Raw genomic sequence first — 11,593 nt, 5'->3', positions numbered from 1 at the left:
GCAGCCGCGGAAATATACCTGTCTTTGGGCGCGCGCTCCCAGCTCCGTGCTGTCCCAGTGTAGCCAAATGGTGCAGTGCTACAAACTAGCGCAGATAAGTCCTTAAGTAGTTTTCACGGTTAGATGCTTTTATTAAAAAGTCATTTCTGAAGGATTCTTTAAATTAACCAACGTAATGATCTACAGTGAGGAGTTAAAAAAAAAAAAAAAAAGTTAGGGTGTGAGGCCTCTTCGGGATGAGCCACGCTTTTTGGTACTGGTTCTGTTAACACAAATATTTACAAACAATCTGTTCCTTAAACCAGCTGAACAAACGTAGCTAACTCCTGCTGCCAAAGCGTCACAGCACTTGTTATAAGCATCACCTAAACCCGCAGCTCACTGCGTACTTCCGAGCCTCTCCAGGAAAGGCTCACAGCAGTGTGTACAGACTGACAGACCGCAATGTTCCTGCACTACAGCCAGCGCTACGGCCGTGGCTCTCAGCTGCCCGCCCACGCAGGGCACAGAGGCCAGCATCCTCACCCACGTTTACTTAATGTATTAAGGAATTTCAGCACTGCTTGACCGAGGAACCAGGCAGATTCCTGGCAGTCCGGTACTGCCTTACTTCCTGTACAGTACTGCTTGTGGAGCTGATTTCCAAGGTGCTCAAAAGACTGCACCTGTCTGCCCTCAGAGGTTTCTCAGAGCAGCTCTGTCCTGTGCTGGATACTCTCGTTCAAAAGGCATTCCATTTACTTCACAAGGCTCAGAGAAAAGCTACCAAGAATAGAGCTTTGAGTACTCTATCCCTTTCTTTTCCCCCTTGCATCGATTAAGAGGCATTGAAAATAGCTCCACACCAACTGGCATTGCCAGCTCTGGAAATAAGTCCTGAGTTCCTACAGCTGTAGGCTTTACTCCACTGACAGCTGTACGCTTTCAGTCTGTTTTGGTGGCTGCTGCTGCTGCTGCTGCTCATATTTTCTTGCTGGAAAAAAGAAAAAGAAACACTGATCAACACAAATTACACTACCAACATATATACATGTATGTGCATGTACATCTATATAAGTATGTAAACACGATACAAGCAAGAGAGATCTAAGATTAGAGAACGTTGTTTCGTAGTTCAGCTGCATGAGCAGAAGTCTCAGTCACCATACAGAACTTGTCCTTTAGCACGTGGCCTCGGCAGGTCTGAGCAACAGCATCACAGCAACACATCAGTGCATAGATGGCAAAGAAATATCATTCCGTTCAGATCCATTTGTTAAAAAAAAATAATATTCAATTAAAGACTCTGGCTTCGGAAGTACTATTCTGAGCAACTTGTTAGTCATCCAGTAACTCTCCACTGGTCTCTGCAGCACAGGAGCCACATACTAACAATGACATTTACTTCAAAAGCAATCTGGTTAGCAAGACAAAAGAAGATCAAAGCACGGTGCACAGTAGAACACACAAGAAATGCCAGCTGGCATTCCTCTATAGGTAGTATGGCCATTTTGTTGCACACATTGCAGTGGCCTGCTTTGACAACCTTGAAATTTAAAAGGTGGTTTCAACTCACTACATTTTCCTTGCCCATCTTTCCTCTGGTGCTTACATGGTAAGTGTGAGGCAAATGCAGGCGTTTCGCTGAGCTGGGAATGTAGAATATCAGAGCTACAGGGCTCCCTCCCATCTCAATCTTGATACTCAGCATTCAGAGGGGAGTGGCAACGCTTAGTGACATAGTAAAATTCTCATTTATTTTCAGCTTGAGGAGTCGAATTACTCATGACTCCACAGGCAGTCCTCTGCAGTTTGACACCTGCATCCACTTTTTGACTTCTGCACGTTGACAGCAATTCCCTCACGCTGTCCTTAGGCCACAGAGCAGTGCCCTGGGCTCCTGTGGAACCCCTGCACGCAGGGCCAGGCCGCACCTGACACCCCTACAGGGTCGCCCCACGCAGGAGCCCCCTCGGGGCCGGACCGAGCCGCCCTTACCGATGGAGTACATCTCCAGCTGTTGCCGCAGGCGGATCTTCTTCATGCTGTTGTAGAAGTTGGGCTCGGCCGGCGTCTCGGCTGCAGGGGGCAGAGTGAAGATGCGCAGGATCCTCCTCTTGTTCCTGCGGGGGCACGGCAGCACGGTCACGCGTGGGGCGACCGCGGCTGCCCCTTCCCTTTTTTTCCCTTCCCTCTCACCCCCTTACCGCCGCGTATAGACGAGCAGGGCGAGGCTGGCCAGCACCACCAGCAGGTACACGTTGGTGGCTTCGTTCCAGGCCTCGTGCACCGAGTAGTCGATGGCCCCGCTGTCGCCCAGCGCCGCCGAACCGCCTCCGCCCGCCCCCCCGGCCGCTGCCGCCATGGGAGAGGACGGCGCTGGGGGGCGGCCGTTAGAAGCGGGCGCGGAAGGCGGGAAGTGACGTCGCGCGCGGCCCCCGGGATCGCTGTGTGGAGCGCCGCCTCACCATCCCCGCCGCCATCTTGGGGAGGGGGAGCTGAGAGGCGGCTCCCATCTTGGGACCACTCCCCCCACACCGCGTGCTTTCATTCTCGTTTAGCTGTTAGTGGTTTTTGAGACAGACGGAGGTGTAGTTCGGCGATGTTTTCTGCCGCAGCTGGTGCAGGGAACGCAGCTCGTTTTTTTTGCTTCCGTGCTGCCTGTGTCCGAGGATGTACGCAGGCAGAGGAGGCGGTAGGGGGTACGACTTTAGCAGCCCCGAAGGCACGTGTGGAGTTTAAAAGCACCTTCTCCCATCCTGCTTGTTCAGCCGTGACCAGTGTCGAAGGAAAAAAGGCTCTGACTGGCAAGTGCCTTCGACTCTCACGTAGCAACTAAGTTTGGCAGCTCAAGATGCCAAAACAGAAATCACAATTTCTACTTTTTTTTTAATGGTGCCAAAATGGGAGCTGCTGGATATTCAGCTGCTGGAGAAATGGAGCTTACTGTACGTTCCATATGCTCCTGGTTTGAAAAAGCATAACTAAAGGACTATACTGAGGCAGAAAAGTGAGTGCAGAGAGAGTGCTTCAGCTTAGAAAAGCAGGAATTTGTCTGAAGTACTGACTCATATGTTCATGATGAGTCCTCCTGTGCTTAGGGAGTCTCCCTGGCTCATTACTGATTTGAGGGGGCCTAGACACCGTGCTAACATGGCATCTGCTTTGCAGAAGTCCGAGCAGTCTGTGAGAACCGCAGCCTTTGGGTCACCCTGCTCCCATGCTATGGGACAGATTGAAGGGGCTTCAGGTCAGGGCAGAAAAGGATAGAAGATGAGTGAAAATGAGAATATCCAAAAATTAAAGGCTAGCATACTATTATCATGAGAAAAATTCCTTGCCCCCCATGGTGTGGGAAAGGAGAGCTGAAGGACATCAATTAGACATAATTCTAGGTCATTAAATTGAGATGGCACCCATGCACAGAACTGTGGAAACCACTAGGAGAAAAAGTCTATCAGTTAAGAAACATGACTCAAACCAGTAAATTAAGCCTGGTTTCATGGGGATTTAAAACAGTTTCTCACAAAGTTGAGGTTTTTCGGTTTTTGTTGGTTTTTTTTTTTTTTTTTTTTTCCAGTATGTTGAACTTTTTGGCCAACTGGCCTGACAAAGAATAAGCATAATATGTATCTTCATGTTTCACTACCAACTACAGACTTCAATTAAGATCAAGCTTACTTGTACTGGGTATAGAGAAGGTGCATGTAATATCTGTCTAAAGGCACTCTCTTCATTAATCCTTCAGCTCCACTCTGGACAACCTGGGAAAATGCTGAATGCCCTAAGACTGCACCCAGCTTCCCTTCTGGAGGAAACCAAGACCCACATCTACAAAATGCAACTTCATCTCTCAAGGTTTTCCTCCTGCACATAGGAATGCACTCTACCTCACCCAACAGGTACTTGATTTCTTTCAGTTAATTAAAGACTCGGTTTAAAACAGATAATTCGCCCACCCCCTACTCAGAAGAAACAGAGATTTTCTTTCTTTCCCCACATATCTCTCTGAAGTTAGCAAATGTTAAGCTGTGGGTAGGACAGGATTAGGTGCTGTACTAAATGTGACAGTCTTGCAAACCTCAGAAGAGGCTATCTCCCACTTGCTGGCCCTTTGCAATAGGACTTCTGGGGGTGTAGGCCTTCAGTGTGACTTTCTTGAGGAATCTGGTTCAATACCAAAGCTGATAAGAGTGCAAAGCTAGCTTAGCTTGTCCTGGTACATCGGTCTTTCCTCTTATAGCTTTTATAGCTTAGGCTCCTGAACACCTTCAGAAACTGGTACATAAACTGAGGTTGAATTTGGCCAGCAAAGTCAAGCCTTGCAGTTGTAGTTCACGACTATAGCAAATGGTGTGACCTGTCCATGTAGAGCATTTAGCTTGTTTATCTGTAGCTTGGATTAAGTCAAATGAACCAGGCAACACTAGTGTATACTGCTAATGTACAAGAAGGACATTAGTTTGCGAGTTGTTGGGGTTTTTTTTAATATTAAAGTTTTTTTTATAGGGAAAGGACTGTATTTTTGTGCTATGCCTGTATAGCCTGCATGTAGGCACTGAGCAAATAATATACAATAAGTGGTACAGACACAAGCTATTCTGGCAAAATGTAGCCAGTGGGGACCTAAGCTTAGCAGCTAGATTGTCAGCACTACACAGTACCACATCCACACGAGGAGTTGCAGCTGTGGTTCCAACACAGCCTCTCATAGGAACCAGCTCATGGGGAGACAAAAGTATAGAAGTGTAATTGAATTTTAAAAACTCCCAGCTTTTTCAAAAGAGGGAGCTTAGATCACCCTGTGGAGAAATCTAGCATTCACTTACTTCAGTCCAACTGAACAACTGAGAGAATTGCTGAAAAGGGTCTTCCAGCTCTACATGGAAAGAATCCTATTTTCAAAAGTCCTCAGCATCTACCAACTGCTATAAATTTGACTGAAAATCGTCAAATACTCGACAACGTTGAGAATCCAGTTACTTTCTATACAAAATGTGAATGCTGGGCTCTAACAGTCTTTCGAAATGTATGGCCAAGGAGCCTGAGCGCGTCTCCGTATAAAAAATATATAATTATTTGAGTTACCCAGGGCTAAATGGAATCAGAAATTGCTGAGGCATAAGTATCACTGTAATGTAAATACATTCACCACTTAATCCTGATAAATACTGGATTGTAGACTTCAGAACACAGACTGACAATTATTGGAAATCCTGTGGTCATCTCAAGTATGTCATCTCAAGCATACAATATTTCAGTTAAAATAAAACCATAAAATCCTTTTTCTTTTTTAAAAGTACCATCTAGCATATAATTTATTTGGATGAACTCTACAAATATGTGCATTATATCACGCTAGAAGAACTTGAGAACCACTTTTTTCTTGTTCCCAAGGTCACTCAGCTATTGGTAATGTACTACAGTCATAATGATAGAATCAGTTTACAGTTGCAAGTTCTGCCAAATATCTCACAATTACATTTTGCAAGCAACACTGCCTCTGTTTCACAGAGATAGCAGTGTGGTGTTTTGTTCATGTGGTACCAAAGAAAAATATTGTTTTAGGGTTGTGACAGAATTTCAAAAAGTTTTTGTGGTATTCTAAACTTCTGATACGCTTAATAATTACCACTCCGTTAAGTACAGAGTGGCACGGGCTTTGAAAGTATCCCTCAAAAAACAAAAAAGAATCATAGAATCATGGAGGTTGGAAAAGACTATCTGTACGATCATCTAGTCCAACCATCCACCTACCACGAATACTTCCCAATAAGCCATGTCCCAAAGTGCTGCATCTTCGCTTTCCTTAAACGCCTCCAGGGACGGTGACTCTCCCACTCCCCTGCACAGCCTCTTCCAGTGCCAAAGCAGGGAAGGCTCTGTTCAGTTAAACCAAGTGTGCCCACTTTACGTCTTCAGCATTTATGCAGACATACATAGCAGCTGATATTTATATGTGCACCATATGTTTTACATCTAGTGGTGTCAAATATACAGATGAATTGCTGTAAAGGCTGCTTACCTGGGTTCAGGATTATAGGACTGCTTTTAGGATGCAATCTGAAACCCATGGCACATAAATTGAAACACACTCCATCAAACTTCAGTCACCTAGGAGTTTGGGGGGAAAAAACAAAAACATAGAATCATAGAATATCCAAGTTAGGAGGTGCCCATAAGGATCAAGTCCAACTCCTTGCTCCACACAGAACCAAAGCAAACAAACAAAACCAATAAACACTTGACAATGTCTTGATACTGACTGCTAAGGTGGTTTGGAGAAACTTCCTGCAAGAGAAGAGCACCAGCAGCAGTCCTGCTCCTTCTGGAGCCTGCATCTGTGTGACCAGTTACTTTGGCAAGACTTTTGGCATAGAGGAACGGGGATACAATAGGAAGGCTGGCAGTAACCATCTCAGGTGTTCAGGAGAAGCAGTTTGTGGGAAAAGACAAGGAATGTGGGTGCCTTGATTTGAGCTTGGGATGAGAGCAGTGTTGTTGAACAGAGCAGAGCTGTGGCAGTAGGCATGGCAGGAGAAGTCATGATCACTGTCCTAAGGCCAGCCAGAGCATGGATTAGAAGAGAGGAGCTTGCAGGTTTTTCACTGTAAAAAAGGCCTGTTCCTGCTCCTCATCCTCTGTGTTTTCCATCAGATAAAAAATACTGCTTATAGAGAGGCAAAAAGCCCCTTGAATGTTTACCATGACTGTCATTGATGGTGAAAACCGGAACGGCCAGCAGATTGAATTAGAAAGAATGGAGGCAAATGCACATAGGGCTGAGCTGCCTCTTCCCCTTCCGTGAAGCCTCAGCTAGGTTCCAGTAAGGGAAAAGGAGCTGGAAACGAAGGAAGGATAGGGTTCATACTATCTTGAGATTGTGGAAGGGGTTTAATTGGGAAGAACAGAAAGAGGGTGCAGACTCCTCTAAGTTTCTTGAAAGGCTGGAAGGAGGTGACACTCAGCCTTGGCTGAGCTTGGACCAGGCTGAGGCCAAAAGGGATGGTAACGAATGCAAGTAAAACAAGCAAGTTATAGAGGAGGTGGTACCTTCATTTGTCATGGTGGCTCTTCTGAGAGCTCTTGCATCTGCCTTGTTACTACAGACTTGCTAAGGCAAACACCATGCCATCTTTCAGGGGTATATTGCTATTAGTTAGAAAAGCAGGATCCCAAGGTCCCCCACGGCCAGATCCTGGCTATGTTTGAGCACGAGAGACTGCAGCTGCTAATAAGTAAAGCTAAATTGACCTTCATGCTGCCATCTAGTGTTCCCTTGTAGACAGAAACAACATTCCCCAAAGAAACACTGTAAAGCTCCACTAATGCTCTGTTCAGAAGAAATGTAATTTATTCTTGCTGAAATACAAGGCTGGACAACACAGAAGCTGAGTAGGAGGGAACGGGGAAGAGGCATGTGAAGGACACAGTGTTAAGGCAGAATGTTAGGGAGACACCATTGTTTTTTAATTTGTAACTGTTTCACCCAGCAATAGAGACATCTCCAAGGCAAGATTCAGAACCAGAATTTGTCCCCATTTATTTTTCACTCTTTGAAATTCATATGGCTGCATGCAAGGTGCAGTAGTACACAGCAGAGCAAGAATCCAAGCAGCAAGAGACCAGCATGAGAAGCTTGGCAGATTCTTCTTGACTGTCCTTGCTACTGCCATAAAAGACAAACGGTGTGTTTACTTCACAGACATCAGATGCTGATTTTCCTTCCAAGTATACAGAAGGGCTAACAAAAAGTAACAAATGCTGTTGTGGGGATAAGCAAAGGATCTGCCTCTTGTCCCTTCAAGCTTTATCTCTGGCTTTGAAGAGCCACAGTAGGATGCTTTTCCAACACCTGCACATCCTATCTTCACGCTGGAACTGTAAAACCCTGGATAACCCTATTAATAACTCATGGGATGATTTACACAATTACAGCAGGGACAGCATTCTTTTTCTCCACACCCTTCTTGAAGGTGCTTTGAATCAAAGTTCAAAACACACATGAAGTATCCAAAGTCACCGGTCTGTTTGGAGCTTTGATTTCTGACAACATGAATAGGAAAGCTGCCAGGAAGAGCTCTGCTGGCTAGAACTGCACAGCTGGAAAATGGCACAATCAGCTAAATTAAGAAAATAGACTGCCCACTGGGAAAGAAAAACCAAAATGACCAGCTTTGAAAGAACTCCTGCTGGCATTATAAGAAATCAGATAGGAATTTTGTCATTTGCAGGACAGTCTTCTCATTTACAATAAAATTTTATAGCAAAAGAACACATGCAGTTGAACATAAGTAAAAAACCTGTTTTCTCAGTGCAGTTATAACACAGATTGTTTAGATGAAGTGGACTATCATTGTGGCAAGGAACAGAAACAAACTCTTCAGCAGAAGGGACAGTGTACTTCTCTGCCTGCAACTCACCTCTCAAGTAAAGACAAGAAGAAAGCTGTCTCAGGCCCTCAGGCCCTCCAAAGACCTACTCCATAGTATAGAAAGTTCTCTACTAATGGTAGAGTCCACATCTCATTCATAGTGTTCCTATGTGGGTTTTTTTTTTTTTTTTTGACCAAAAGAACAACTAAATCCCAATCTCAGCAAACAGGGCCTACTGCAGAATTAAGGCATCGTTATTTTCTTTCTGCAGTGGCTGGTACCTTTTACAGGCTGTAACATCCATGTTGGTACCGGGAGCTTTCTCCTAAACTCACTGAACAATGAAGCAGCCTTTTTTTTTTTTTTTCCTGATGAATAAGTTTTGAATTCAGGCCTGACAGAGTTGTTTGCTCTGAATGTAAGGCTTTTATTTCCCAACACACAATTTGCTGTGGAAGGAAGTCACGTTCTCTTCCCATTCCCTATTGTTTCTCCTTCAATCCATGCAGGATGTTCAGTGAACACAAAAGTGAGTGCAAAGGAGATGAACTGAATACAAATAAAAGATACACTTTAGCTCTCTTCTGAAGACTTCAGACTGCCTATGGATTAAAAGAGTGAGAGGACTCCTGGACCCTCATCTCCAAAGAACCTTGCTGAGAACACTGTAGGGGCAAATGTTTCAAAACCAAAACCACGCCCGTTTAAGCCGTCTCGGTATCATTTGCTTGCCTACAAAATAGCAACATGCTTCCTTAGTGGCATAGGGGAACCACAGAGCAGTGGGTGCATGGCTCCGAAAGCAGCCCATGGAATACCCCAATACCCCATCCAGCATGGAGGCTGGGCACGGAGGCTGGGAAGGTGGCATCAGGGCTCACCAAAACCTTTAGAGAACTATTACTCATTTTTGAACGACCACTGCTTTTACTCCACAGGGAAGTGGGTGAGGACTTTGTGCATAACACACGGGCCAGAGCCACTGGAATCAGCACAGAGCTTGAGAGGGGCATCCTGTAGTCTCTGCTCCCAAGACTTCCGCCAATTAGTTCAAGTAGGATGGTGTTTCTTTTTGTCTTTTTTTTTAACTCTTTCTGTACAAAAGTGTTTTGTATTTGAAAGGGGAGGTTTTATACAAATGCTGCAATAGAAAAATTCTGCTTCTTGAGAAATTTCCCCCGTTCTCAAAACATAATTTCTCTCCCTCCTCCTCTCGCAGTGATAGATTAAACATGCCAATGGGAAAGCTGCACAGCTTCACCATTGGGTAGATAATTTTTAATCAAAAGGTAAAGTACAAAGTCAGTTGTTTTTGTCTTCTCAGTTGAGGGGACAGACATTTTGCCCTTCAGGCAAGCTAAATAAATAAGAACATCAACTTCAGTCCACTGTTTGTCTCATGATTCACTATAACATTTCCCTAGTACTAGGCATGGCTGCCTCCCGAATCAGCAGAGTTAAAACTTTCTTGTAGGTGTCTAAGACCTCCTGGGCAGAAGGCCTTTCGGCTGGGTCCTTCTTCTTACACGCCGCATGGATGTCAAACAAGTGCAGTCGCACAATGTCACTGCCTTCAACGTGGCCCAAGAAAAAATTGGAGACATCCGGGATTTTCCAGATGTCCGTTTTTTCATCGTATGGGGGCATAAGCTCATCATCGAATGGCACATCCTCTCCGTAGGGCCAACGCTGCTCAGGAGCTACGAACTCGCCCCAGAGCTCCCGATGACCACACTTCACCAGCCTGCCGGCGCTCCTGTTCACGAGAGGCAAAGCGTCCAAATCATTCACCAGGATATGAAAGTCACTCGTTAGAAGATACTGAGAGAGCGCCTTGTCCAGGTCGTTCGAATCGCACATCACTAAGGTGCCCAGAGGGCTGCTGTGCAGGTAGTGAATTATGCTCACGTAGTCTATAGCAAGCATCAGCCTTCGATGCCAAGTGTTCATGCTCTTGTACTTGGGGATGTGCAGAGTTTCATTCAGACCCCTCAGGGAGCCTAGAGGATGGTACTCAGTGAGGATGGTGAACTGCTTCTCGCAGTAGCCAAGCAGTCGGACAACGTGCTTGCTCTGTAGTGCTTTCAGCATCTTCAGTCCGTGGAGAAAGTCCTCCTTCAGCTCCGGTTTGGTGAGTTGTGAAATGACCACTTTGTTTTCCTTCCACTCAGAAAGAAAGACCTGAGGACACAGAAGAGATGCATACGTGTGGAGAGCCTTCCTCTGCTGACTGTTACCATGCGGCATCCAAGTGAATGCTTAGTCACAGCCGCACACCGCAGTCACCCAGTGTGCTCAGTCCTGTGCTGGTGCATGACTGTACAACGTCAGTGCTGTACCTGCTGCACATACGTGTTGCAGCAAGCCCTTCCTGATTTTGTAATTACAGCACAGGATGGCTCACCATTTCCTGAGCTTTCATTGGAGTGGATGAAGTAAAGGATGGAATGACTTCATACCACCCAGCCAGACTTGCTCCACCACGGTTGCACCATGCAAAGCACTTCACCCATCCCTGTGGTGCTGCGTGCGTCCGTAGCCTGGTGTTGTTTGGTTGACAGGTACCAACTGGCCACGGTCACGTTTCTCCTGCCTGTTCTGACCTTACTTGTAGCAAAGGCTTTCAGCTGCTGTACGGGCAGCTATAGAAGCGGTATGGGCAGTTAACAAAGAAAGCCTTTGCTAGCTGATTCACCGGAGAGAAGAAAGGATAACCAAACTCACCTTTTTCACGGCTCCTTCGCCAACACATTTGAGTTTTCTGACTTCCCTATTGATGGCTTCACAGGAGAGCCAGGGGGAGCAGTTTTTCACCGGCCCTAGTTTGAAAGACCCGTAAGGGCAGAGGCTGGGCTCGGCGTCGGCACGGCCCGAAGAGCCGTGCAGGTTGCCGAGGTACAGGTAGAGCAGGGCGTTCAGGAGCAGCACCGCCACCACCAGCAGCAGCAGCAGCAGCGAAGGCGCCTCCCTGGGAGGAAAGTCTCTTTTCACGAAATGCGCTTTCTTTTCCATCTCCCCTGCCAAAGACACGGGGACGACAGCTCCCTCCGCAGCGCAGGGTTCTAAGGGGCTGTTTCATGGCAGCCCGCACAACCGCCTCCCCGCGCTGCCCAGCCTCGCGGCCCGCGGTACGTGGCGACGGGAGGCGGCGGAAGGCCAGGCTCCGAACGCGGCGCGGCCTGACGCCCGTGACCGCCACGACGGGGCCGCGGCGCCGAGCGCGCTTCCAGAGCGGAACC

At 46.6% G+C, this 11,593-nt stretch overlaps 2 protein-coding genes and 1 long non-coding RNA gene across 5 annotated transcripts in view; 1 reads left to right on the top strand and 2 right to left on the bottom strand.

The window, feature by feature from the left end:
• The window catches only part of SMIM19 (small integral membrane protein 19), a 15,795-nt gene extending 13,355 nt beyond the window's left edge, over positions 1-2,440 (bottom strand). The window contains exons 1-3 of one of the 3 annotated variants that reach the window (XM_040698911.2): positions 2,187-2,367; positions 1,978-2,102; positions 19-973 (exon numbers count right to left, since the gene is read on the bottom strand). In XM_040698911.2, coding sequence (XP_040554845.1) covers positions 900-973; positions 1,978-2,102; positions 2,187-2,344 — 357 coding nt within the window. In that variant the 5' untranslated portion in view covers positions 2,345-2,367 and the 3' untranslated portion in view covers positions 19-899. 3 annotated transcript variants of the gene reach the window in all.
• LOC121110743 lies at positions 2,332-7,733 on the top strand. Its single transcript, XR_005859666.2, has 2 exons — positions 2,332-2,927; positions 3,728-7,733. It is a non-coding gene; the product is annotated as an uncharacterized LOC121110743 (long non-coding RNA).
• Positions 7,498-11,593, bottom strand: POMK (protein-O-mannose kinase). The gene is made up of 2 exons (NM_001031132.2): positions 11,079-11,593; positions 7,498-10,535 (listed from the first exon to the last, which is right to left on the bottom strand). Exons 1-2 carry the CDS (start codon positions 11,364-11,366, stop codon positions 9,762-9,764), a joined length of 1,062 nt encoding a protein of 353 aa, NP_001026303.2. The 5' UTR covers positions 11,367-11,593; the 3' UTR covers positions 7,498-9,761.

Source organism: Gallus gallus, chromosome 4, assembly GCF_016699485.2.
Source record: "Gallus gallus isolate bGalGal1 chromosome 4, bGalGal1.mat.broiler.GRCg7b, whole genome shotgun sequence".
Lineage (NCBI taxonomy): Eukaryota > Metazoa > Chordata > Aves > Galliformes > Phasianidae > Gallus > Gallus gallus.
Note: the sequence above shows the minus strand (reverse complement) of the source record. Positions and strands in the feature narration are given on the sequence as shown.